This window comes from Doryrhamphus excisus, chromosome 16 (genome assembly GCF_030265055.1).
Source record: "Doryrhamphus excisus isolate RoL2022-K1 chromosome 16, RoL_Dexc_1.0, whole genome shotgun sequence".
Classification (NCBI taxonomy): Eukaryota; Metazoa; Chordata; class Actinopteri; order Syngnathiformes; family Syngnathidae; genus Doryrhamphus; species Doryrhamphus excisus.
Window position 1 is genome coordinate 11,380,646 of NC_080481.1, and position 23,813 is coordinate 11,404,458.

The following is a 23,813-nucleotide window of genomic DNA, read 5'->3' on the forward strand; positions in this document are numbered from 1 at the left end:
CTAGAATTCTGACCCTGAAAGACCTGTTAGTCTGCCCATTAGAAGTCCACCTGCACTCCATGTATCATCCTGAATCAGATGCACCTGTTTGAGGTCGTTAGCTGCATAAAGACACCTGTCCACCCCATACAATCAGTAAGACTTTAACTTGTAACATGGCGAAGACCAAAGAGCTGTCCAAAGACACCAGAGACAAAATTGTACACCTCCACAAGGCTGGAAAGGGCTACGGAGCAATTACCAAGCAGCTTGGTGAAAAAAGGTCCACTGTTGGAGCTATCATTAGAAAATGGAAGAAGCTAAACATGACGGTCAATCTCAATCGGAGTGGAGCCCCATGCAAGATATCACCTCGTGGGGTCTCAATGATTCTAAGAAAGGTGAGGAATCAGCCCAGAACTACACGACAGGACTTGGTCAATGACCTGAAAAGAGCTGGGACCACCGTTTCCAAGGTTACTGTAGGTAATACACTAAGACGTCATGATGTGAAATCATGCATGGCACGAAAGGTTCCCCTGCTTAAACCAGCACATGTCAAGGCCCGTCTTAAGTTTGCATATGACCATTTGGATGATACAGAGGAGTCATGGGAGAAAGTTTTATGGTCAGATGAGACCAAAATAGAACTTTTTGGTCATAATTCCAATAAGCGTGTTTGGAGGAAGAAGAATGAAGAGTACAATCCGAAGAACACCATCCCTACTGTGAAGCATGGGGGTGGTAGCATCATGCTTTGGGGGTGTTTTTCTGCACATGGGACAGGACGAGTGCACTGCATTAAAGAGAGGATGACTGGGGCCGTGTATTGTGAGATTTTGGGGAACAACCTCCTTCCCTCTGTCAGAGCATTGAAGATGGGTCGTGGCTGGGTCTTCCAACACGACAACGACCCGAAGCACACAGCCAGGAAAACCAAGGAGTGGCTCCGTAAGAAGCATATCAAGGTTCTAGCATGGCCCAGCCAGTCTCCAGACCTGAACCCAATCGAAAATCTTTGGAGGGAGCTCAAACTCCGTGTTTCTCAGCGACAGCCCAGAAACCTGACTGATCTAGAGAAGATCTGTGTGGAGGAGTGGGCCAAGATCCCTCCTGCAGTGTGTGCAAACCTGGTGAAAAACTACAGGAAACGTTTGACCTCTGTAATAGCAAACAAAGGCTACTGTACCAAATATTAACATTCATTTTCTCAGGTGTTCAAATACTTATTTGCAGCTGTATCACACAAATAAATTGTTAAAAAATCATGCATTGTGATTTCTGGATTTTTCTTTTTAGTTTATCTCTCTCACAGTGGACATGCACCTACGATGAAAATTTCAGACCCCTCCATGATTTCTAAGTGGGAGAAATAGCAAAATAGCAGGGTGTTCAAATACTTATTTTCTTCACTGTAATTTCAGTCACTCAGCAGTAGTAGTCGTGTATGTGGTGTGGAGCTACCTCACTCTGAACCTCGCTACCTTTAAACACTCATGTTTCTCACAAATCTCCTCAGGTTCTTGGCAAATTATTCAATACTGAACTAGCATATGAGTCGTACTCTTTGTTGTGTGCTATTAAAAGGACTGGATGCAGCTCGATGCAACTTTTTTTTAAAAACACAAATAATGAACACCACCACCAGCCAGCATATATTACCAACAGGTCTTATTACCAACAAAAATGTGCAATTTTTCATATTTGGTGTCATTGTGTGGTTAATGATATACGCTCAACATTCATGATTGCCGATATTGGTAGCTAAACTTTGCCAAATTGCTATCATTAGCTAACAACACACGCTTTGCATGCGTTCCAATGTTGGCGCCCTCTAAGTGGAGTACATTGCTGCATATAGTCCCTTTTAAGACCAGCAAAACAACTTAGACATGATGTAGGACTCACTAACATTCTTCTTCTCCTCAGTACAGTCACCTTTTTGTCGCCTTGTACCTGTAATGTGTTGTTGGAAAGTTTTACCCGCTTTTTAGACAATCACAAATCAAAATGGAACTACAGTGGTGTGAAAGTGTTCCCCTTGTCCAGATTTCTTATTTTTTTTGCATATTTGCCACACTTATATATGTTTCGGATCACTAAATAAATGTAAATATTCGTCAATGACAACTTTTTATTAATAAGTGCAGCAACAACAAGCCTTAATGTTATTATTGTTCAACAGTCGTTTTTGTTGTGAAACGTTGTTGCCCAGTGTCTTTCTTATGGTGGAGTCATGAACACTGACCTGAATTGAGGCAAGTAAGGCCTGCAGTTGTTTGGATGTTGTTATGGGGTCTTTTGTGACCTCTTGGGTGAGTCGTCTCTGTGCTTTTGGGATAAATTTGGTGGGCCAGCCACTCCTTGGAAGGATCACCGCTGTTCCATGTTTTTGCCATTTGTGGATAATGGCTCTCACTATGGTTTGCTGGAGTCCCAAAGCTTTAGAAATGGCTTTATAACCTTTTCCAGACTATTACTGGGCGGTTACTTTTTGACATAATGTTTGTTTTGACACATGTAGGTTTGAATTTTGTTTCTCCGTTAATGATAAAGTTGTGTTGTCATTGACTAATATTTAAATATGTTTGATGATCTAAAACAGTTAAGTGCGCCATACATGCAAAACAAAAAAAACGGAAGGGGGCAAACACCTGCTACCATTAAACAATTTAAATCCCACACCCACTGCACAATAACATTTCCACAAAAATGGATTAGTTTAAAGTCACTATGTGGAATCACTGCTTTATACATTATATTTGAATTGTAGATTGTATAAGTGTATCATCCATTTGATATGCTGGATCTATGTGTCGTACAGCAATGTTCACAAGTGAAGCAGTTAAATGTTTTTGACTTGTAGTACTCAAGCTTATTATGTGATTAAGGAACTTAAAAATTAAGCTTTTTCATTCACACTGAGTATCTTTAGACTGGTTCCACTTGAAAAAAAAAACACACTTCACACTATGCAAAATGTCTCACTGCCTCTCTGGGAACAATTTACATGTACACTGTTTGTGTGTTTCCACCATGTAGTGAAATGTGTGTTTATTATATTATGTAAATAAGTCATTTTGTTACTTAAGTTGAAAGAAGCCATTTAGATGTTTGTGGGCTTTTTTTTTTCTCCTGAAAATGTGTTGGACAGGGTTTCTTGAAATAAAGCATTCCAGGTTGAATGACAATGTTTGTTTGTTTTTTATTTTGATTCAATATACAAAGTGAGTTTTATAATAATAATAGAAAAAAAGCGCAATATAAAGAGAAGATGCTGTAATGTTGATACCGACTAATCACACTAAGCTTTAATGGGTCGTTTCTTTATTGTGTTGATATTTCAGTATCCTGTAGACTCAAGTTCTACATAGTAAAGTCTTAGACTTACTCATTTGTTTTTGAATGCTCTCACATCTATGAACTACCAGTAGCTTGAGGCATCTTCAGACAGACTTTATTTTTTCAGGAACAATAACAACAACAAAAAATTAAGAATTAATGATCAGTTAACTGGTCAGCAGTGGCTCAGTCTGCAAGACTTCCGGAGCGGAAACTGGGAGCATCAACCCCTATAACCATGGAGGACCATGAAGCTGAGGAGCCAGGGAAGATGTTATATGGACACTTCACAACATGTCTGTTGCTTCAATTGAACGACCACAAATTCAACACATGACCCTGTGGAATATAATGCCACTGGCATGACCTAAATAATGATGTTTACTGGGGCACATAGACACTGAAGCTAAAGCAGCTTCATTTGTACTGAAGCATAATGATAATAATAAAGAACATGGAGCAAAAACATCATTTTCTTGGTGCATTGTGACTGTTTTGTTAAAAATAATATTTTGTTTGCAACACGAAGAAAAAGGCATCTTCTGAAGAGAAATATTTGCATGGCTATGTAGATATACAGGACAAAACATTTGGAACATGATGTCCCAGCATTATGTTTTTTTGTTTTTTTTTGCATGCCAGCCGTTTGCAAGTTGTCATGAGCAGCACCGTTTATTGAGATGGAACACTGCTGCACCCTGTCGGTTAGCAACAGGACTACAGCCCTCGGCGGCCTTTTTTTTTTGCGGAGGGGGAAAAGTGCAGGTCGGTAACGATTTTTGACATTGTTGAACAATACATTTCAATATTATTATTATTAGTCACACACAAGCTACATAGTAGCTACTAGTATGTTAGCCTTTTAGATATTTTACCCACTTAAAACCGAAGGTGTGCCATCTTGGTGCTTAGCTAACTAGCTAGCAAGCTAACTGCTAGGATCTTAACTTTTTCATTATTATACTGATATTAATAAATCATTATTACTGATAATGTGCAAAAATATGAAATACTGAGTTATATTATTATTATTATTTTATTATAAACTGTTTAATATAATTCAACAACAGCAATAATAATAATAATGGAATTCCAAAAGTCAACAGGTTTTGATCAGTGCTAACGTCCTTTAAAATGTAAAAGAGGTCATCTTCAAAAGAAAAAAAAGAGATCAACAACATCAGCATTTTTACGTGCTTTATTTAAAGAAGACTTTTTTTTTTTTTAAAGACTAATTTCCGGAGCTTTGTATTGAGTGCAGTGGTTGGTTTGACCGAGAATCAAGCTGCAGTTAAAGGCTGCCCCCTTGTGGTAACAATGCATATTATCAAACGACGGACTGCAAAGTGGATCCTGTTTGGTATGTATCCCTCAATTAGCCAGTGGTTAGAAATCATTTCATTTATCGATCTTAATTAGGCTACATCCCTTGTATGATGTATGATGTCAGGAATATGACATGAAATGAGCTTTTGTTGGCTTTACCCTATTAAAACACTTGTCTATCTGTTCAGCAGCCATATACAAATCATACACAGAATAAGTAGTGGGATACAATGGCCAAAAGAACTACTGTATATCAAACAATGAAACCTTCATAAGTCCAGATGATAAATTCTGCCTTTATCCTTAAATCCAGCATGTGTTAACCTTCACCTCACAGCAAATCAAACAATATCTTAGATGCATCTGGAGAGATAGGAAGCTGTTGTGATTTAGGTTGTGGCAAATCTCTGCAGCACTAAAACCGCTCCCATTGCTGTATCATTTTAGCCAAGGGATAACAGAATATGGAGTGCACCTAATACTTTTGATTGGATTTTCTATAAATAGATGCTCTTGGACATTCATCCTTGATCCTGAATCCCAAACAAGGGTCTTATGTGACTGGTTTAACACCGATTTGTGTTCACCTCATGGGATGTTAAGTCATAAAATGCCATAAACAAGAAGAACACAATCCTCACCTATTTTAGTGTTGCAATTGCAAAGTGCCTTGAGATGGCTTCTGCTGTAAACTTGACATGCATCATATAAAGCAGAGGTACAGCAACACAACACAACACAAGGTCTATACGGCTAATAAGTGTCTTGCATGTCAAAGACGAGGGCACCTTGGCAAGCTCAAGTGCGTCAAGCTGCTGATTAGACCAGTAGCAGAGACTGATCAGCCGGTCTGCAGGACATGAGAGGAGGTCTGATAAGAAGAGATAATGGCAAACAAAGCATGAAGGCAGCAGTGAGATGATAATTGCAGCTCAGATGATGAAATGGGACCTTCAAGGCTCATGAATTAGCTTATGATTGGGGAAAAACCTGATTACGTGAAATACATTTAACCTATTGAACAATATGAACAAATATGATTTGCATTACAAAGTGATGTCAGTAACACAGGACAGTTGGGTGGTTGCTTGATCCTGTGTCCTTGAGCAAGACATTGCACTATTTGTAGTTCCGACGTCAGTCTGCGTTAGAAGTGTGATGCAAAATGAAACATGTCGTCTACTTACCATACATCATGTCATGCTAGAGATGAGGCATAGATGCAGTTTTGTTTACACTGGGTTTAAATTGTCCTCTTAGTGCCAGTAAAAGACCAAAACAAGGTTAGAAGGGAAAGGTCATGTGAGTGGTGGTTCTAAATGGAAGATTATTTCCACTAGTCACATCAACTAAACATTTTATTATAGCTGTGTTAAGTGTACAGCTGCAACAATTAATCGTTAATCGATTATCCAATTAATCTACAACTTTTTTGGTCGTGATTAATAGTTTTTTCATTTCAGCCTCTCAAATGTGAATATATTTTTTATTTCTCGAGTCATCTATGAAATCAGACCTATTATCTTTGGCAAAACAGATATTCACACACATTAGCTTTTACTTTGAAAAACGGTGAAGTACATTTTTGCCTATTTTCTGTTATGTAGCGAACCACTAACTATTTGTGTCTGGTTCATACTGATTTGGTCCATCGAGGGTCACCAGACTTTTTCTATCGAGGGCCGCGTAATGAAAAATCAAAGGATTCTACACTTCGAAGAAAATCCATCTGAATTGTTACACTTTATTGTGAAGAATCAAAGCGGAAGTGATTACCGTGAACACTAACAGTGACCTTCTATGAGCAAAACATTGAATATTTCCGTCCACTTTCCGGTCAGGCTAACAGTAAACTAGCGATGGACCCACTAGGAACCATTCCCACGCACACCAGCGATGTTGAGCCAGATAAAACATCGGGAGCCGTGGGTGTGGATGCCGCGGTTCTTCTGTTGGGAGCAGGAATGACAGCTGTCACGCACCCGCTGCTTTATGTGAAGCTGCTAATACAGGTAACCTATGCTAATGTGGCTAGCACACAGTCACGTGACCAGCCCCTGTTGTCGCTATTACATACAAATAGTATCTCGGGCTTAATTAAATACAAACGTGTGGTGTTTTGGTATTGAAAATCATAGTGGGAGACCAATTATTTATACAGTCTATACAATGAGTAAGCTACACTGCCTCCTTTTACGGTATAATGTACTTTCCTCCTTCCAGTAGTTACCATAAACAGCACATACTGCACTGTACATTAGCAGTATGCTACCTTGTATTTCCGGGTAGAGGGCTTAGCTGGCTCACAATGAAAGAAACACCAAAGAAGACTATTGCTATTGTATTGTTAAAAGGTGATGTGGCATGAAATTAATACATTTCTACATTTTGCTGTGTATCCAAGAATTTGTCATATTGGTTGTCAATCACTTTATGCACATTACTGCCACCCACAGGCCTGTAATACAAGGGCTGTTACACTAGTTAATAAGCTTGGAGGAGGAGGGAAAGTGTGTCTTAAATTCTCGTTCTTATTATTCTCAACAGTCATTTATTTCTTTGTCTTTAAGGTGGGTCATGAGCCTCTTCCCCCAACCGTGGGCACTACGATGTTCGGAAGGAGGGTTTTATACCTTCCTGGATTTTTCTCTTACGGTGAGTGGACTTATTGATCAGTGTCTCCAGTGTCACGATGCATTAGTTCATTACAGGGTGCAGCACATGTGGTTTGTTTGCAGCACAGCACATTGTAAAAGTGGACGGAAAAAGGGGACTGTTCCGTGGCTTGTCACCACGTATGGTGTCTATCGCCATCTCCACTGTGATCAGGACCAAAGTTAAAACGGTAAAGACATTTTTTATTGTACAGCACATCAACTCATTCAACCCCAGACATTTTGTCAAATTCTGGACATTTTTGACGATTTTGACAGATTTTTCGATGCACACCCTGGCTATATAAATGTGGAACCTCTCAAAAGAAAGACTAGACTGTCGTCTTTAATCAGAAAAAATGTTTCTTTCTACCCTTCTCTACTCTTTCGTTCTTCAGTAATCAGCAGTAAAACATAAGTACAAGTACATATCATGTCATGATGTGCTATATATATCACTATATTGACAGTTACTATGGTACCCATTATGTCATTGTATGGTCATATCACCTCATACTTAGGTACGTGACCAAATAAAAAACACAAACAAAAAAATAAAAAACTAAAACTATATTAGGAAAGCAGGAAGTGAACAAATGTAACAGTTACTGATTGTAAAAGTACCAGATGGAGGGGTAGGACTTAATAAGCTTTGCTTCTTCCTACTCCTTTTGGACATGTGGAACTGTGAACTGATTATGTGATGCATTCAAATGTAATCTGTGATGCATTCAAATGTAATCTGATGCATGTTCAAATGAAATAAAACCATTACCATAAGTAAGTTTCAGGAAAATATCAGTTCACGATTAAAAGGGGGAGAAAAGATGCATAACTTTTTACAGAACTATTTACAGTTTTGACATTTGACTCATATCTAATTGATCACATGACCAATATTCTTGTGTCTATAAAACATTCTATAGACCTTGTATCAAATTCACTGTCATGCTGGTCATGCGTTTGTAATTGTTCTTCATTAACAGGCAGAGCTGGTATCCAAGAAAGAAGACATGCAAACATCTCTGAGGAAAGTAATGAAAGAGGTAAGCTCAGTCACTTGGCGACAGAATGGTTCTACATCTCTGATATACTGTACAGCAAGGGGTCATCAACCTGTAGATCGTGAGAATATTTTACCCAGTGGCGTCATTAGGCCTATTTTAGGGGGCTTCAAAGATGATAGAAGACACCATCACATTAATACAGTAGATATGTCAGCCATGACCCTGGAGATCACCGTTACTGTTACTGAATGTTGACGACAAGGCTGCAGGTTGTTTGGGAGTTATTTCTTTTCCACCCACTGCTTTTGCTCCTTTATGGTCTGTGAGAAAGATGTGAAGGTCTGTGTTTGTCTTCATGTTCTTGCTTCTACTGTAGACTTCCAATGAGATGGTCATCCAGTGCCTGTCTAGAATAGCCACTCATCCTTTTCATGGTAAGCGTTTATGACAAGTGCTTGTGTATCAAGGAAAACGCACACCACATTTCCATGCCTTCTAATAAGAGCAATCTAACCCCTTTGGGCTTGTGATCATTTTGTTATGTGTGTGGATTATACAACTTGAACCATTCCAATTGTCAATATAATTCTTATGTTTCTATGTATTTATGGCGCAAGTAACCTAATTAAATGAAGTCAAGCGAGGACAACTCGAGAGCTTGGGATACTTTGACATCACAACATATCATAACTATCCCCAGAGTCCTTGTAGGTGTGCCTTTAGGGCTGCGAGCAGACACCTAGCCCAGTCATAGAGTAACTGAAATATATGATTACCGCCAATAGAAATAGACTCTTATCTTACAACTTCAACTACATCCATGCACGTAATAATGCCCTGTAAAGATTAATTAAGAAAATTAATGCAGTAGCTCTACATACAGTATGCACGTGCGTATAACTCTTCTGTGTACAGCCATCCTTAAAGGACTTGGTAATGGTAATGGTTTTATTTCATTTGAACATGCATCAGATTACAATTGAATGCATCCCAGTTCACAGTTCCACATGTCCAAAAGGAGTAGGAAGAAGCAAAGCTTATTAAATCCTACCCCTCCATCTGGTACTTTTACAATCAGTAACTGTTACATTTGTTCACTTCCTGCTTTCCATAATACAGTTTAAGTTTTTTTTTCTTTTTTTTTTTAATAATGTACCTCGTACCAAAGTACAAGGTGATATGACCATCCAATGACATAATGGGTACCATAGTAAGTGTCAATATAGTGATATATATAGCACATCATGACTGGTTCAAGACTCTTCATCCTTGTATTTAGCAAACATCAACTGCTTGTATTGTTTCTTGAATTGGCTCATCGTTGTGCATTGTTTGAGGTCCTTACTCAATCCATTCCATAGTTTGATTCCACATACTGAAATGCTATGGCTTTTTAACGTAGTCCTAGCATATAAGTGTTTCAAATGTAGTTCTTCCCTGAGATCATATTTCTCCTCTCTTGTAGAGAAGTATTGGATGACATTTTTAGCTAATTGGTTATTTTTAGCCTTATGCATTATTTTTAGCTGTTTGAATATGAACCTATCAGCAAGTTTAAGTATTTGTGATTTTAGAAATAAAGAGTTAGTATGTTCTCTGTAGGCGGCATTATGAATTATCCTTACTGGCCTTTTTTGCAGTACATTTAGCGAGTGAAGATTGCTTTTATAGTTATTACCCCATATTGCCACACAATAAGTAAGATATGGTAGAACCAGAGAGCAATAAAGAGTGTGTGTGGGTTTTGATGTGGCGCTATGTACAAAATAAAATGAAATCAAATTGTCATGACTTTCCCCAATATATCCAATATTGTTATGGGATGCAAAATCATACCATCATTACTCTTCTGTCCTCTGTCTCTTCTGTGTGGTTGCAGAAATTGTCCATTATTTTGTACAGGAACATTTCTAATTCGAAGATACTTTTAAAATTGAGTTCATGTAATAATCACATTTTCTGTGACACTGAATTTGATCTCAGAAGTTGCATAAATACCTTGCATGACTTCAGCATTGTTAGCAAGATTGATGTGATGATAACCATAGAAGTTAATGTGGCTGCTCAGTGACATTAAGCCAGACTCTGGAGTGGATTATTATTATTATTATTATTTAGTAGTCTTGAACTACAAACAAATTGGATGTTCAGTATCCTGGAAGGTGGTGGACTTTGGTTGACTCTCTTTTTTTTTTTTGTTTTGGCAGTTTTGTCAGTGCGTTGTATGGCCCAGTTTGTTGGCAGAGAGGTCCAGTACAGGTAGGACCAAAGTTTCTACTTATTTAGTATCATTGTAGTATTGTATTATTTAATCCATTCATGGGATACCATAATCAGTAAGTGTGTGTAATAATATTTAAATGTTCTTTTCTTGTTTTCACAGTGGAATTTTCAGTGGTATGGTCCGGATCTTTAAGGAAGAAGGAGTCAGCGGTTTCTATGCGTGAGGCATTATTTTTATTCTTTACTTGTAATGATTGTAATTCATATTAATGTGCAACCAAGCTCTGTGAATGATGATGATGATTATTATTATTGTGTCTGCAGTGGACTAATGCCGCATGTGCTGGGAGAAGTCCTCTTCCTGTGGTGTTGCAACTTGCTGGCTCACTTCATCAACACCTACGCTGTAGATGACAGTGTAAGTTTAATGTACGGGGGGGCGGGGGGGATAATGAAAAATGTCAATGTGAGAAACTACACTCAAATAGTGCTGCATCTGATCTGATGCCTCCTGGATTGCATCCATGGGGAGGCGTTTGGGGCACAGTAGGAGAGACTATGTTGGAGAGACATAGTCTCTCAACTGGCCCGGGAGAGGGAAGTCTGGGCTTCCCACCTTAGACTGCTGCCCCCGCAACCCAACATTGGATGAGCTGGAGAAAATGGCTGTTTGGATGGATATATATGTACGTTTAAACAATATACACAATCTTTTTTGTCTGCAGTTTAGCCAGGCCTCAGCAGTGCGGAGTTACACAAAGTTTGTCATGGGTGTAAGTTGATCTTTGCTGCTTTTCACAACAAGTATTGCTATTCCGTGCTGCAAATTGCAATGAAAGTGTTTTTTTGTTGTTGTTGTTTCCTTCAGTTTGCAGTGAGCATACTTACATATCCATTCATGCTGGTGGCTGACGTCATGGCCGTCAACAACTGTGGGTAGGTTGCTCGAGCGCATACATCTTAGCCATATTCCAGAATGAGACACCTTAAATCAGGGGTTTCAAACTCAATTTACCTGGAGGCCACTGGAGCTAGGGTCTGGGCAAGGCTGGGCCGCATCAGGTTTTCCAAAAAAAAAACAAAAAACGCATTTATTAAAAACAGAAAAATATACAAACTTTTTCAGTGCTTTGGTTCCGATTTTCTACAAGAAAAGCTCTGATAAAACATTCCACTGTTCTCAAATATCTTAATTTTTATTTTTCTACACAAAATAAGATGAAAAATAAATAAACAAATCAAGAATAAAGAAAATCAATCAATAATCAGTAATAAATAAATAAATATAATAATAATAATAAAACGGCAAATAATAAAAACATAAGAAACCACATATAGTTGGTGGGTAGACAAATTATTTTTTTCAGATTAAAATGAACAAAGCATTATTAGAGCCCTGTAGACATGACAAAACACGACTATAGTCACATTTATACTTTTAAATATTAAAAGTATATTGCACAACTGCAGGGTCTTGAGACACATGCTAACTCGCAAACTAGAGAGCTAGCGACCTAAACGGTAGCCTTCAAGTTATTTCCTTTAAACTTAAATAGCCAAAAACTTACCACTTCCACACGGATAGGGAGGATAACTATTAACAGTTATTTAACCTTTAACATGAACATTAATCAAACGTAATAATTTTTTCTGGGTACATGATACCATACAGCATCCATATCAAACTTGCGCGGGCTGCACTAACATTAAACTTTCATATCAAGGCGGGGGCCTCAAACTAGTGTCCTGCGGGCCACATTTGGCCCGCGGGCCGCATGTTTGAGACCCCTGCCTTAAATCAAAACAGGAATATTTTATGAATGAACCTATTTTTGAAAACCTGTGATAGTGAAGCCGCACGCCACAACGTTCTACTATGACTTTTCTACTATTTCTTCACGTTCTACTATGACTGACCTTGCTATTTTTAGTTTGATTGCAGGTCTTCCTCCTCACTCGCCCATATTCACGTCATGGATGCACTGCTGGCGTTACCTCAGCCGGAAGGTAGTCTACTCTTCCATAGTTAGCAGGTTACGTCCGACACAAGTTGAGTAGTAGATGGATAAATCAGTGGGTTCTCTCCCATCAGGGTCTCCTGTTCAGAGGATCCAGCTTCTTTTCTCGCCGTGTGCCTGTGACCTCTATGCCCTCCATCAACGATTGATCATCATCATCATCATTATCATCAAATCCTGGACTGCACGTTGTCCTCCTGTTCGGTGTTATATTCCTGTTGCTGACACCCCGATAGAGGAGGTTAGGAGGGGCAAGCGACTGTTCTTCGGCAGTGCAAAGATGGAACGGGTCAGAAATGTTCAACAGTTTAACCTTGAGGAACACTTGTGACAGCAGTGTTTGGGAATCAAACCAGCGGCCCTTCCTTCACAGGTCGCGTCATTCATTCCAACTGCTGTCCCAACAGCAGCATCATCAACCGTAAAGCACTTATGTTACAAGAACATGTTATATTGTGTTCTTTACTAGTTTTGAACTTTTCAACATCTACCAATGCAAGAATCAACCAATCCAAGTTTGGAATCTTGCTTGTGGAAAACGTCAACTGTGCTCAGGGATCAGAAGCACTTCACCAACCATTCCCAGGTTTGCAGCAGGAAGGAACGCAGATTAATGAGACTATAATTTGAACTATTGTACTAGTGCAGTGTCTATGTCCCTCAATGATTGACAGGCGATCTGATCAGTTCAGGGTGCGTGTCATCTTCACATCTCAAGTCAGGTGTGATAGACTCCAGCTTACCTGTGACAAAAATGGTGTAACCAACATGAAAACATTTACATGAGTTAATGAAATATTCCATATTAGTGACAGGAATGAAAGACCTCCTGTCCACAGTATGGAAATTAAAAATACATTCATCTTGTGTTCGGTGTCAAAACAATTATGACGTCTTGGTCTTAAATATAATTTGTGCTTTTTTTCAAGCTGGAAAGTATGATACATTCCGGAACACTAATGTCTAATATAATTTATTTTTTCCTTTGATGGCATTGTACGCACAGGCGTGCTTAATACAATTTCAGCGATCTTGTACACGAGTTCTGCACACGCCCAAATATGGTACACTACTGCCACCTTGTGGTCATTACATGAATTGCATCAATAACATTAAAAAGGACCTATTATGCTCATTTCCGGCATTGGATGGTATTCACGTTGATTTCCGAAGCACTTGCTCGGACACTAATTTGCAGTAATTATGTGGGAATGATTGATAGCTAACGTCAGTGCGTTAAATTAGCAGCTGACAACATGCATACTACTGCGCGTGCGTGTTAAACAGGAAGTAGGTTCGAAAGTCGGCGCCCTTGTGTTCGGCCCGTAAACAAGGCAGACGGCACGTGAGCGATTCATCTTCATCAGATTGCTTTATCGCTCATTAAGGGTGGTGTAGTTAAAGAGACAACATATTAAGTGCAGAGTAATTCATTGTCAAATAGCAGAACAATACAAAACAGCCGCACGCTGTGAAAAGAGAAGTGGTTTAAATAAAAATAATGTACATCCCACCTTCCCAACCAACCCCCCCCCCGCAGCTCACACTTCTAGATGACGACAGACGCAAAACATACACATTTGTGACAACACAAACATCTCGTCATTCCAACATGTACTCTAGATTGCTTTTTAAAAGGCGACTAAGATTACAGTAACAGATGAAAGAAAATGTACCCTGCCACATTGAAAGGAAAATGTCCACTGAAAGCGTCTGTATATATTACGGTGTGCTCAGCTTCATCATACAAAGTCTTAATTATAGACAACAAACCTTCACACAACTACTATAGATATGGAAGCTCATTTGTCCTCATAAAAAACAGATTACATGGTTCATGTAAAAAAAGGCAATGTGAAACTTCATGCTAAAGTGTATTGTTAGCTTCAAAGTGGACTTAATTGACCTTTAAGTCATTTAAAAAGAAATGCTCAGTGTTAAAAGTGGCACAATGGCATTGCTTTGATTACACCATTTTGCATAGCCTTCCTGTCTACCGCTTTGTCCTTACTCTAGGGTACGCTGCAGGTACGCTGGAGCCTATCCCAGCTGATTCGGGGCAAAAGGCGGGGGGTACGCCCTGGACTGGTCGCCAGTCAATCACAGGGCACATATAGACAAACAACCATTCACACTCACATTCATACCTATGGACAATTTAGAGTCACCAATTAACCCAACATGCATGTTTTTTGGAATGTGGGAGTAAAAAAAAACCCACGCATGCAAACTCCACACAGAGATCTGATATTCCAGATCTCCGGACTGTGTGGCCAACATGCTCCATTTTGCATATCTTGTACAAAAAAATATTTGTAAAATGAAATCACTGTTCATTACAATGCATACTGTGTCATCCATCCATGTCAAAGCTGCTATGGAGCAAACACGCTAACATAGTTATAGCTTACATTCAGACAATCAGCATTTGGAATTATTGGAGAGAAAATAAAGTTACACCTTAAAACTCGCTTTACATTCATTAAAAAAAAAAAAAAAAAAGACAGCATGTTGGATATTGTGGACAATCTGCTGGAACTGGAGATGCAAACTAGTATCAAGGGCAAGCAGTTGCAGCGGGTTGATTCCATTCCTTTAAAAAAAAAAATGTGCGCTCCCATCACCTTGTGGGGACTACTTAGGACAATTGGGTTAATCTGCCTCCATGCATTACCTTGATTCCTTTGGTGTGAACTGTAGGCCAAAAAAAAAAACCTCGAATGAGTCCATGATGACGCTGGCCTGACTAACATCACATAAGGTGCTAAAGGCAGCTCATGGCCGGTGTAACAATATTGCAATATTACTTAATTCCCTCTTGTCATCAAGCTAGTTTAGTGTACAAGCACCACTGGTAATTATTACATTGAGAAGGGGGGGGGAGGGGGTTCTTTATCCAGTCTTTGGTTGGACACCATTCAGCAGCACTTCTGAGACGGGAGCTCTTGCAGCAAACATTTGGAAAAAATAAATCCCTGAAGAGCACTTGATTCCCATCAAGCGCCTACCCAATGTGTACAACCTGTGAGTGAAAAAGTGAGGGGTGGGGGGGCAAATGAGAGCCCGCTGGTTTCAAAGAGGGAATGTGATGATGCTGGTATCAGAGTTTTAAAAAATATAATTTTTTTTCCCCATTTGCCACTTCCACTGGAGTCTGGTGTGCATGAGCAGAAAGCAGGAAGGTGGCCCCTGGAAGCATCAAAGTGAAGGTGGAAAGAAATGAAGGCAGCAGTTCCTATTGTGGAAAAAAGCAACCGTCCCCACGTCCACTTGTGGGAGACATCAAGTGTTTAGGCAAGGACTTTTGTTTGTGGTCTGCAGCTTCATCTCTTAGTGGACTTCATGTAGGATGGTATCGCTCCTCGAGCGGTGAGGCCTTCAAAGCGTTTGTAGGTGTAGTTGATGAACACCCAGTCCTTATTCTTCAGGTCGGCGTCTGAGTGGTTGGACACCTGAGTGGCTGGACGAAGATGGAGCACAGTTGAACGCAGGAGAGATTAGTCGACATTTTGGACTCTGACCCCTTTAAGACTAAGACAATTAGTCCAGTGTAGTACACTTCCATATGTATACTATATAAACTATGTATTTAGTTCCTGAGGGCACAACTTTTGATGGTGTAGTGTCATCCATAGGGGTGTGTATTGGCAAGAATCTGGCGATACGATACGATATATCGCAATATTTTTTTTTGTTTTTCTTGTAGTTAAAGATTATTTCCTGGAAAAACTGAATTACACCAGCAATATGCACTTACTAAACACATTTTTATTCGATTAGAACAGTATGTTATGCTGTATCACAAACTTTCCTCTGTAAAAACCTAAAGTGTAGCATTTGGATAAATAAAGCTTTAACATACAGCTTTAAATTTACAAAAAAAAATCAATGTCTCAAGATTCTGCTCAAATGTTCAAATTCTATTAGCTGTGAAAAAATGCAGAGTATACAGTCCCTGACTTATCCACCATCAGAAGAGTATTTTTGTGGAACAAAGTAACTAACATCAGTAAAAAGTCCTTTTAGGATGCTTGAAATAACCATCATTTAACTAAATAGTGATATCAATATCACAGTACTACTTTTGTAGTATACAAAAGGACCTTGGCATTGCTTGCTAGTGGCAAGTCCTCAAGTGGACTCGCTGATTTGTCGTGTTTCCTGAATACTTTATTCGGGCACGACACATTTTACAAACGGCATGGGTTTTGTCAATTTCTGCACACCCTACTTTGTGTAGAAACACAAAATGTGTCCACATTTCAGCCTTGTACGCCGCAGGGGCCGCTGTTCTGTGCTTGTATTCCGCCATGTTGAACTGTGTTTATGTGTGAGGACGTCCTTGCCTAATTGATTACGTAAGTGCTGCCACCTAACGATCTGAGGTTTAAATTAAAATCAGAAATGAACCTTTGCCGTGTGTGCACTTCAATAAATACCATATACATTCTATGATAAATGTCTAAAAATATCAATATACTTTTTAATATCGATACAGAATCAATCACAGGGATGACTGTCCATGAGAAGAGGAACATAAACATACCCGTTGGTGTGAGGATATCTGAATCTGGGAATTCGTCAAAGTTGGAGGTGTCATCAATGCTTTTGATCTCAATGGGGATGGCTGCAGGTCTCTCTCTGCACGACAAGCAGGAAGGGCATGTTCCATCATTTGGCATTATCATTTGCAACTCGGACGAACCGCAGTATGTATCCAACATGCTGCAGTTAGGCGCAAAGCACAGTGTAGTTGTCTGTGCTACTTTTTGTGTGGTGTCATTTTCTCTCCGCCATGCCGTCTAAATAGCAGTACCCGCTGGGTGTGTTTGCCATAAAAGCAGGTGTGGTCAGCCGCACTGCCACCACATTCCGATGTAGACTAAAGATGAGAATCACACACTTGCTTTGGTGTTTTGCTGCATTCACTTGCATGTACAGAGATACGAAACCATGATAATGTTGCCAGGTATTTGGTACTATATCGACTGTATTATGAATATAATGAGGAGAATACAAAGTAAGTCTCGTCATCATTTGTTGCTTTGTGATGACACTGAACTCATCTTTTCTGCATGTTTTATATGTGAAATAACTGAAAAAAAAATACATGGGGTGAGTGCTACCTTATATGGTCATAGTCCACACCCTCAAAGAATGGATTGGACTTGATTTCCTCCACACCAACAGCACCTGTCCTGTGTTCCTCTTCACAGCAGAACCTGCACACAATGTTTACATTTATCATCACACACAAATGTCATGTCTCGGCAACTCCGTGTGTGTGTGTGTGTTGCTACCTGAGGATGAGGTCTTTGGCCTTCTCTGAAATAGGCACTTCTGGAGGAAAGATGAGCGTCTCCCGCCAGTTCATGACTTTCCTGTACGTCTCTTGAGGGGTCTCCGAACAGAACGGGGGATAACCTGAATACACATGCATATATTAGCAGCAATGGTACGGAGTCTGGCTAGAATGTGTGCAAAGGATGGTAACGTACCTATTAGCATCTCATACATGATGACACCCAGACTCCACCAGTCACACAGCTTGTTGTATCCGTTTTGCATGAAAACCTCAGGAGCGATGTAGTCTGGTGTTCCCACAGTGGAGAAGGCCTGGAATACGATAGGATATACGTACTTAAATTCCCAAGACATTGAATGTGATTTATAGGCAGTTCTCATCATGGACATCATGCCAAGTGATCAAATGGAAGCTGCTGATAAACACGGGTGATGTTTTTTACAGATATGTAGTATATAAGATCTAGGAGGTGATGCATGCAGAGTTCATACCAGCTGCCTCCGATTTCTCTTCCAGGTCTCTGCTTTCCTCTTGGAGTTCATGTTCTGAAAAGCTGTGAAGAGGAAAATATGTCCGTATTATAATGCTGTTATGGCTGACTTATGCAAGCACTCAATAGCTTCTGATATCAGACAAAAACAGTATCAGATGATATTGGCCTGAATGTAAAATCTCCGATACAAGCAGTTAATTACAGACTGACTCCATTCTAAGCGTCTATTCAGCATGCAGAGCCCACGTGATCATAACGCTGTGTGCTAGCATGTTTAGCAAGGAGTAGTAGTGTTGTCGGCCGTGTAGCAGTAGTTTTCATTAAATCCTGAAAAGGTGTTGTAGCTATGTGCCACGTCTCGTAGTGGCAAAGAACTGCGGAACTAACAAACTGCACTGTGCATTTAAAGCAGGACTACTGCACGGCTTCCTGAAACATCCACCATAAATAAAACTACACACAAAATGCATAAAGAAGTAAATGGGTTACTTTTCAGTAGACAAAAATGCTGTGTAATCAAAGTATATTGGAATCAAAAGGGAAGATGTTGCCTGACTTTGCTTACTGAGGTCACTGGGCAAGCTGTGGTTCAGGTTCTTGTAGAAATCTGTCCGATGTGCTCTCTTAAGTCCCGTGCACAATCCAAAATCAGACAGCTTCACATGACCCTGAAATAACAACACAGTCAGTACTTCCATGACCTCCTCTTGCAACAGTACTCAGCTGTTACGCTTTGGATATGTTTACAGTTGAAATGTATGGAATTGTTACACACTACTTAGTAAAATTACAATGTAGCCATTGTTTATCTGCAGATCTGTCCACATGTTAAGCAAGCATCATAATTCACCCTGGAGTCCAGTAATAAGTTGTCTGGCTTGATGTCTCTGTGAATGAAGCCGAGCTGGTGGATGGAATCGATGGCCAGGACCGTCTCTGCTATGTAAAACTGAGTGGCCTCTTCTGTCAGAGTGTCCTTCTTCATTAAAAGGGTCATCATGTCTCCTATGGGAATAAGAGCAATGTTATCTTCACGTTTTAATGGTTACATGCCAGTTAAAATCAACAGTGTGGCTTGTACCCCCTGGCAGAAACTCCATGATGAGGTAGAGGTTCATCTTGTCCTGGAAACTGTAGAACATCTTGACCACCCACAGACTGTCTGCCTCCACGAGGATGTCCCGCTCAGCACGTATGTGACCCACCTTAGACAAACAAGATGACAATTAAATGGGAGTAACACCAGATTTAGAGCAACACTCCAACGCCTCCATCATCATCTTGGCCTCACTTGTTCTTTCTCCAGCATGTCAGCTTTGCGAAGAATCTTCATGGCATAGACATGGCCAGTGTCCTTCTTCTGTACCAGACGCACCTTCGAGAAAGCAGGAAGATAAAACACTGCTGGAACTGACTGATGTGATTTTATGTGGCCTGAGTGGTTTGAACCACTAAATCAAGTGTCGGCGCTACAGTGGTGTGAAAAAGTGTTTGCCCTCCTTCAATTTCCCACCTGTTCTCAAACAAAAAAAATCACTTAATTAGGACCTGTCTAATCAAAGTAAGGTAGACCAAAAAAAATCCTCAAAATCTAAAGAAATTCAGGAACAAATGAGAAAGAATCTATCAGTCTGGAAAAGGTTATAAAGCCATTTCTAAAGTTTTGGGACTCCAGCAAAACATAGTGAGAGCCATTATCCACAAATGGCGACCCTTCCCAGGAGTGGCCTCCCAACCAAAATTACCCCAAGAGTGCAGTGACAACTCATCCAAGAGGTCACAAAAGACCACACAACAACATCTAAAGAACTTCACGCCTCACTTGCCTCAGTTAAGGTCAGTGTTCATGACTCTACCATAAGAAAGACACTGGGCAAAAACGACCTGCATGGCAGAGCTCCACAACTAAAACCACTGCTGAACAAAAATAACAGTGTTTGATGAGCTCAAACATTTAAGTGTGACAAACATAAATAAAAGGAAGAAAGAAACAAGGAAGGGGGCAAACAATTTTTCACACCATTGCTAGTCTTCAGCCATGTAGGACTTGTAACTTTACCTCTCCAAAAGCTCCACGGCCGATCACCTTCAGCGACTCAAAGTCTTCCAGACCGAGTCTGGTCCGCTTCAGGCGAAGGAATTCAGTTTCTTTCCTCGCATGTTGAGAACGGCGAATGCGTTTCTGCAGGCACATTGCCATTATTAAATAAAGACACACATTACCAGTAAGACCAGTACAATAACAAATAAAACCTGATATTACTTGCTTAGGTAAGAATGGAATTCCAACTAGGAATATGTATACACACACTCACATTTACATTTATTTGATAGAACCGTAGATCTTACAAAATGTAAAGTATTATGCCTAACACATGATAATATAATTTTTTAGCCCATTTTACACAGAGGTGATCTATTACTCAACCACAAGTCTAATAGATTACTTGATTGTGGAAATTAGCAGGGTGTGATTAGTGTCAGTGGTCTTGGTTGCCAGTATAATGTATAGTTTTACGCTCATGATTCATTTTACCAAGAATAATCTCCAACGCACATGATCTTCATTGGATTCTAATAATTCCATTCTTATTTGCACAGAATTGAACCTCACCTCTTCATCAGCCAAGCCTTCTTGATCCATCACTTTCTCCAGTTTCTGTTGCCTGAGCAGAAAATGTTACACTTTAATGGGGGTGTCGCCATACACTCTTCTCACAAGACAATATACGATGTTGGGTTCAAAAGAACGACACAAGACTATATTTTAACATTACATTGAAGAAAACAATAATGTCAAAATATACATTACAAGCAGGACCTAAGCATGATGCATTTAAATGTTGAACATTTATCCACAAACTGAGGAAAATAAATATTACACATTTGTCCTTTTTAAAGATTGTTTTTACTGAATTGTATGGTTAATCTGAAATATTTCAGTCGCTTAAAATGTTTCAGTATTTGAACACAACAGCAGACTCCAACTAGAGCTCATGCCTAATATACAATAAAAATAATCGTAATTGACATATAAATAAAATCATGACAGGTAGAGGATAATGTCATATTTTGTATGAATAAATAAGGTTTGTTATTTTGGAACTCAATATAAATACCATTCCATTTTTGGTTGCTTAGTCCAGGTAGCCCAAAGTGAGAGTTGGCATTACCTCATCTCTCGCTCCTCGTGCTGGGCAATAAGGTTGCTGTAGAAGTTCTCCAAGGTCACCTTGGCCATGGTGACCCGTTCCTTGGTGTGGTTACTCATAGAGGAGCATGAGCTCTGGCCCGTCATTGCCATGCTTTACCTGAACAGACACACACAGATAGGCATTAATTCATCCTGTGATGCATTACTAAACATAAATAACACCGCTGCAACCAAAACGTACTACTAAATCAGCTCTTACCGTATCGAGCCAAAGAAAACTACAGATTATGATATCATATGAAGACCGATGAATAAAGAGGAAGGAAAGCAAGAGGCATTGTGACAGCAGAGTTCTGAAGAAACAATAAGGAAATGTGCAAGATCAAGGTGGAGTCACACTGAGAGCATAGTTTTAGGTCACAATAACATGTCCAATTATGTCCATGTCCGTAATGATTTTACAGTGACACTTGTGGGTGCTAATAAAGCAATTTCACAACCAATTTTATCATCGTATTAAGGGGGTGTTCATTTTTAATGTGCAAACACGGTTGTGTAGGATAATTACACAAAGTGCGCTACTTTACATGGTGTTTATTTAGTGTTTTTATACAGTTTAGAATTCACAGTTGCAGGTTTAAGGAATATAGTATGTCACATTTCTATTATTTAACTCACCCCAATGGGAGCTTTTTCAAATAAGACAAGTGAGTCTAGAACAAATGGAAAGGCATTTCCTGGTCTAGCCAAAAGTACAATACAATACAGTATGTTCATACAGTAACATTAGTTGTTACATTCATACAGATACCATAAGGAAGAATAACACCATGGGTCAAATATGGTAGTTTATCGTTTGAAACATGGTTACTCATTTTATTCATTTATCATATCGACAGCATCAAAATAGAAACTTTGTGTAACAAAGCAAATAGAAGTAGATATGTTTTCTCCTGTGAATATTAAATTGACCAAATTCATCTTGCAGACATTCACAGACATGCTCATGAGTTTACTGTGAAATGTACACGTCAGGTTGTAATATGGGAAGAGTAAAAAAAGAAAATACGAACAGCTGTGATTACATATTCCAGAATATTTGGAAAGACACAACATTGCGAATTTAGCATACTGCCACGTAAAAATGACACTTGTAGTGACGTGACATTACGTTTGTATGACTTAATGCAACGCGACCGAAATAAAGAGCAGTACGACACGTAGCGTCGACCACGACGTCGAAGGGAGTGGAGGAAAAGTAAAAAAAAAGGACACGAACTAAACTATAATTAAATTGTGAATAATGGCCACGTAACCCATTTCCCTTAATAGACACAACACAGGCAAATCCACATAGCATTTGATGCAAATGTCTCCAACGTAAACGTTACCTGCTAACGTTAGCCGGTTAGCTTCTAAAGTTCCCAGACAGCGTCAAGTTTTGAAGAGTAACACAGGGAGGTCCACAAAATGCAAGTTTATCATTTTATAGGACTGGTGGTTTTACTGCTCGTTCGGCGCAAAAACGTTTGGTTAAAAAGTTTAGTTAACTCGTGTATAAACCACCTTGACAGTAGTTAGCTAACTCACATTAGCCACTTATTTGCTAAAGAACATCGAGAGGTATGGTGAGTGGAGACACTTGAGACAACACTATCAACATTTACAGCAGAGATTAATACACTTTGTACGCATACTCAAAATATTTATCTTTGATCAACATTGAAAGGTTGTTCTTTGATCATCTATTACCTTTATCGAAGGTGTTGTGTCTGCCCTTTCTTCCTCTACTGAACAGCGCCCAATGTGTCATCAACATTCGAAGTCAGTGGGACACCTAGTGACCAGAACTTGAAGCCACTTAAGAAACTCTACTTTTCCAAGGTATATTTGTCGTATTGCCGTTTACCGTCATATTTTGACTCGTATAATCAAACTTTAATTGAATAACCTTTTCAATAATATTGATTATTTATATACCAGAGAGCCAGTGATGTAGAGCACAGTGCTCCTGGCCAAATTGGGGGCCTACGCAGAATTTTATTTGGAACCCTACCATTACAAAATGACACAAATTCTGGGCCCCCATGAGAAAGATCACACTGATTTCACACTGAGCAGCTGTAGTCACCACATCTCTAGGCCCTAAACGATATTTTTATACTATATTCACATGAACCAAAATGTAGTGTAACACAAGAAACTAATTGTTCAACTAATTATTTTTGGGCAAAATCAATTAACCCATCCATTTTTCAAAAGTCGTCCCTCAGTACGTTTTTGCATTAGCATAACTTTCAATTTGACAAATT

General features: G+C 39.4%; 2 protein-coding genes across 6 annotated transcripts; one reads left to right on the forward strand and one right to left on the reverse strand.

Moving 5' to 3' along the window:
• The first annotated feature begins 3,935 nt into the window (after positions 1 to 3,935).
• Positions 3,936 to 13,684, forward strand: LOC131104020 (mitochondrial carrier homolog 1-like). Of its 4 annotated transcripts, XM_058050686.1 has the most exons (14): positions 4,045 to 4,086; positions 4,552 to 4,681; positions 6,489 to 6,659; positions 7,218 to 7,302; positions 7,386 to 7,492; positions 8,288 to 8,347; positions 8,685 to 8,742; positions 10,516 to 10,567; positions 10,692 to 10,751; positions 10,856 to 10,949; positions 11,257 to 11,304; positions 11,400 to 11,467; positions 12,463 to 12,538; positions 12,624 to 13,684. In XM_058050686.1, the coding sequence occupies exons 3-14, from the start codon at positions 6,507 to 6,509 to the stop codon at positions 12,696 to 12,698; spliced, it is 936 nt and encodes a 311-aa protein (XP_057906669.1). In that variant the 5' UTR covers positions 4,045 to 4,086; positions 4,552 to 4,681; positions 6,489 to 6,506; the 3' UTR covers positions 12,699 to 13,684. The 4 variants fall into 4 exon arrangements, with proteins under 4 accessions (XP_057906667.1, XP_057906668.1, XP_057906670.1 ...); XM_058050684.1 differs by lacking the exon at positions 4,552 to 4,681 and having other exon boundaries at positions 3,936 to 4,086; XM_058050687.1 differs by lacking the exon at positions 6,489 to 6,659 and having other exon boundaries at positions 4,032 to 4,086.
• On the reverse strand, positions 13,534 to 23,371 carry LOC131104018 (serine/threonine-protein kinase 38). 2 transcript variants are annotated; one of them, XM_058050682.1, is made up of 14 exons: positions 23,254 to 23,371; positions 21,521 to 21,658; positions 20,962 to 21,013; positions 20,407 to 20,529; positions 19,639 to 19,722; positions 19,429 to 19,552; positions 19,198 to 19,352; positions 18,913 to 19,015; positions 18,346 to 18,407; positions 18,048 to 18,165; positions 17,850 to 17,973; positions 17,676 to 17,771; positions 17,096 to 17,190; positions 13,534 to 16,009 (listed from the first exon to the last, which is right to left on the reverse strand). In XM_058050682.1, exons 2-14 carry the CDS (start codon positions 21,649 to 21,651, stop codon positions 15,873 to 15,875), a joined length of 1,404 nt encoding a protein of 467 aa, XP_057906665.1. In that variant the 5' UTR covers positions 21,652 to 21,658; positions 23,254 to 23,371; the 3' UTR covers positions 13,534 to 15,872. The 2 variants fall into 2 exon arrangements, with proteins under 2 accessions (XP_057906665.1, XP_057906664.1); XM_058050681.1 differs by having other exon boundaries at positions 13,538 to 16,009; positions 18,904 to 19,015.
• Between the last annotated feature and the right edge of the window lie 442 nt (positions 23,372 to 23,813).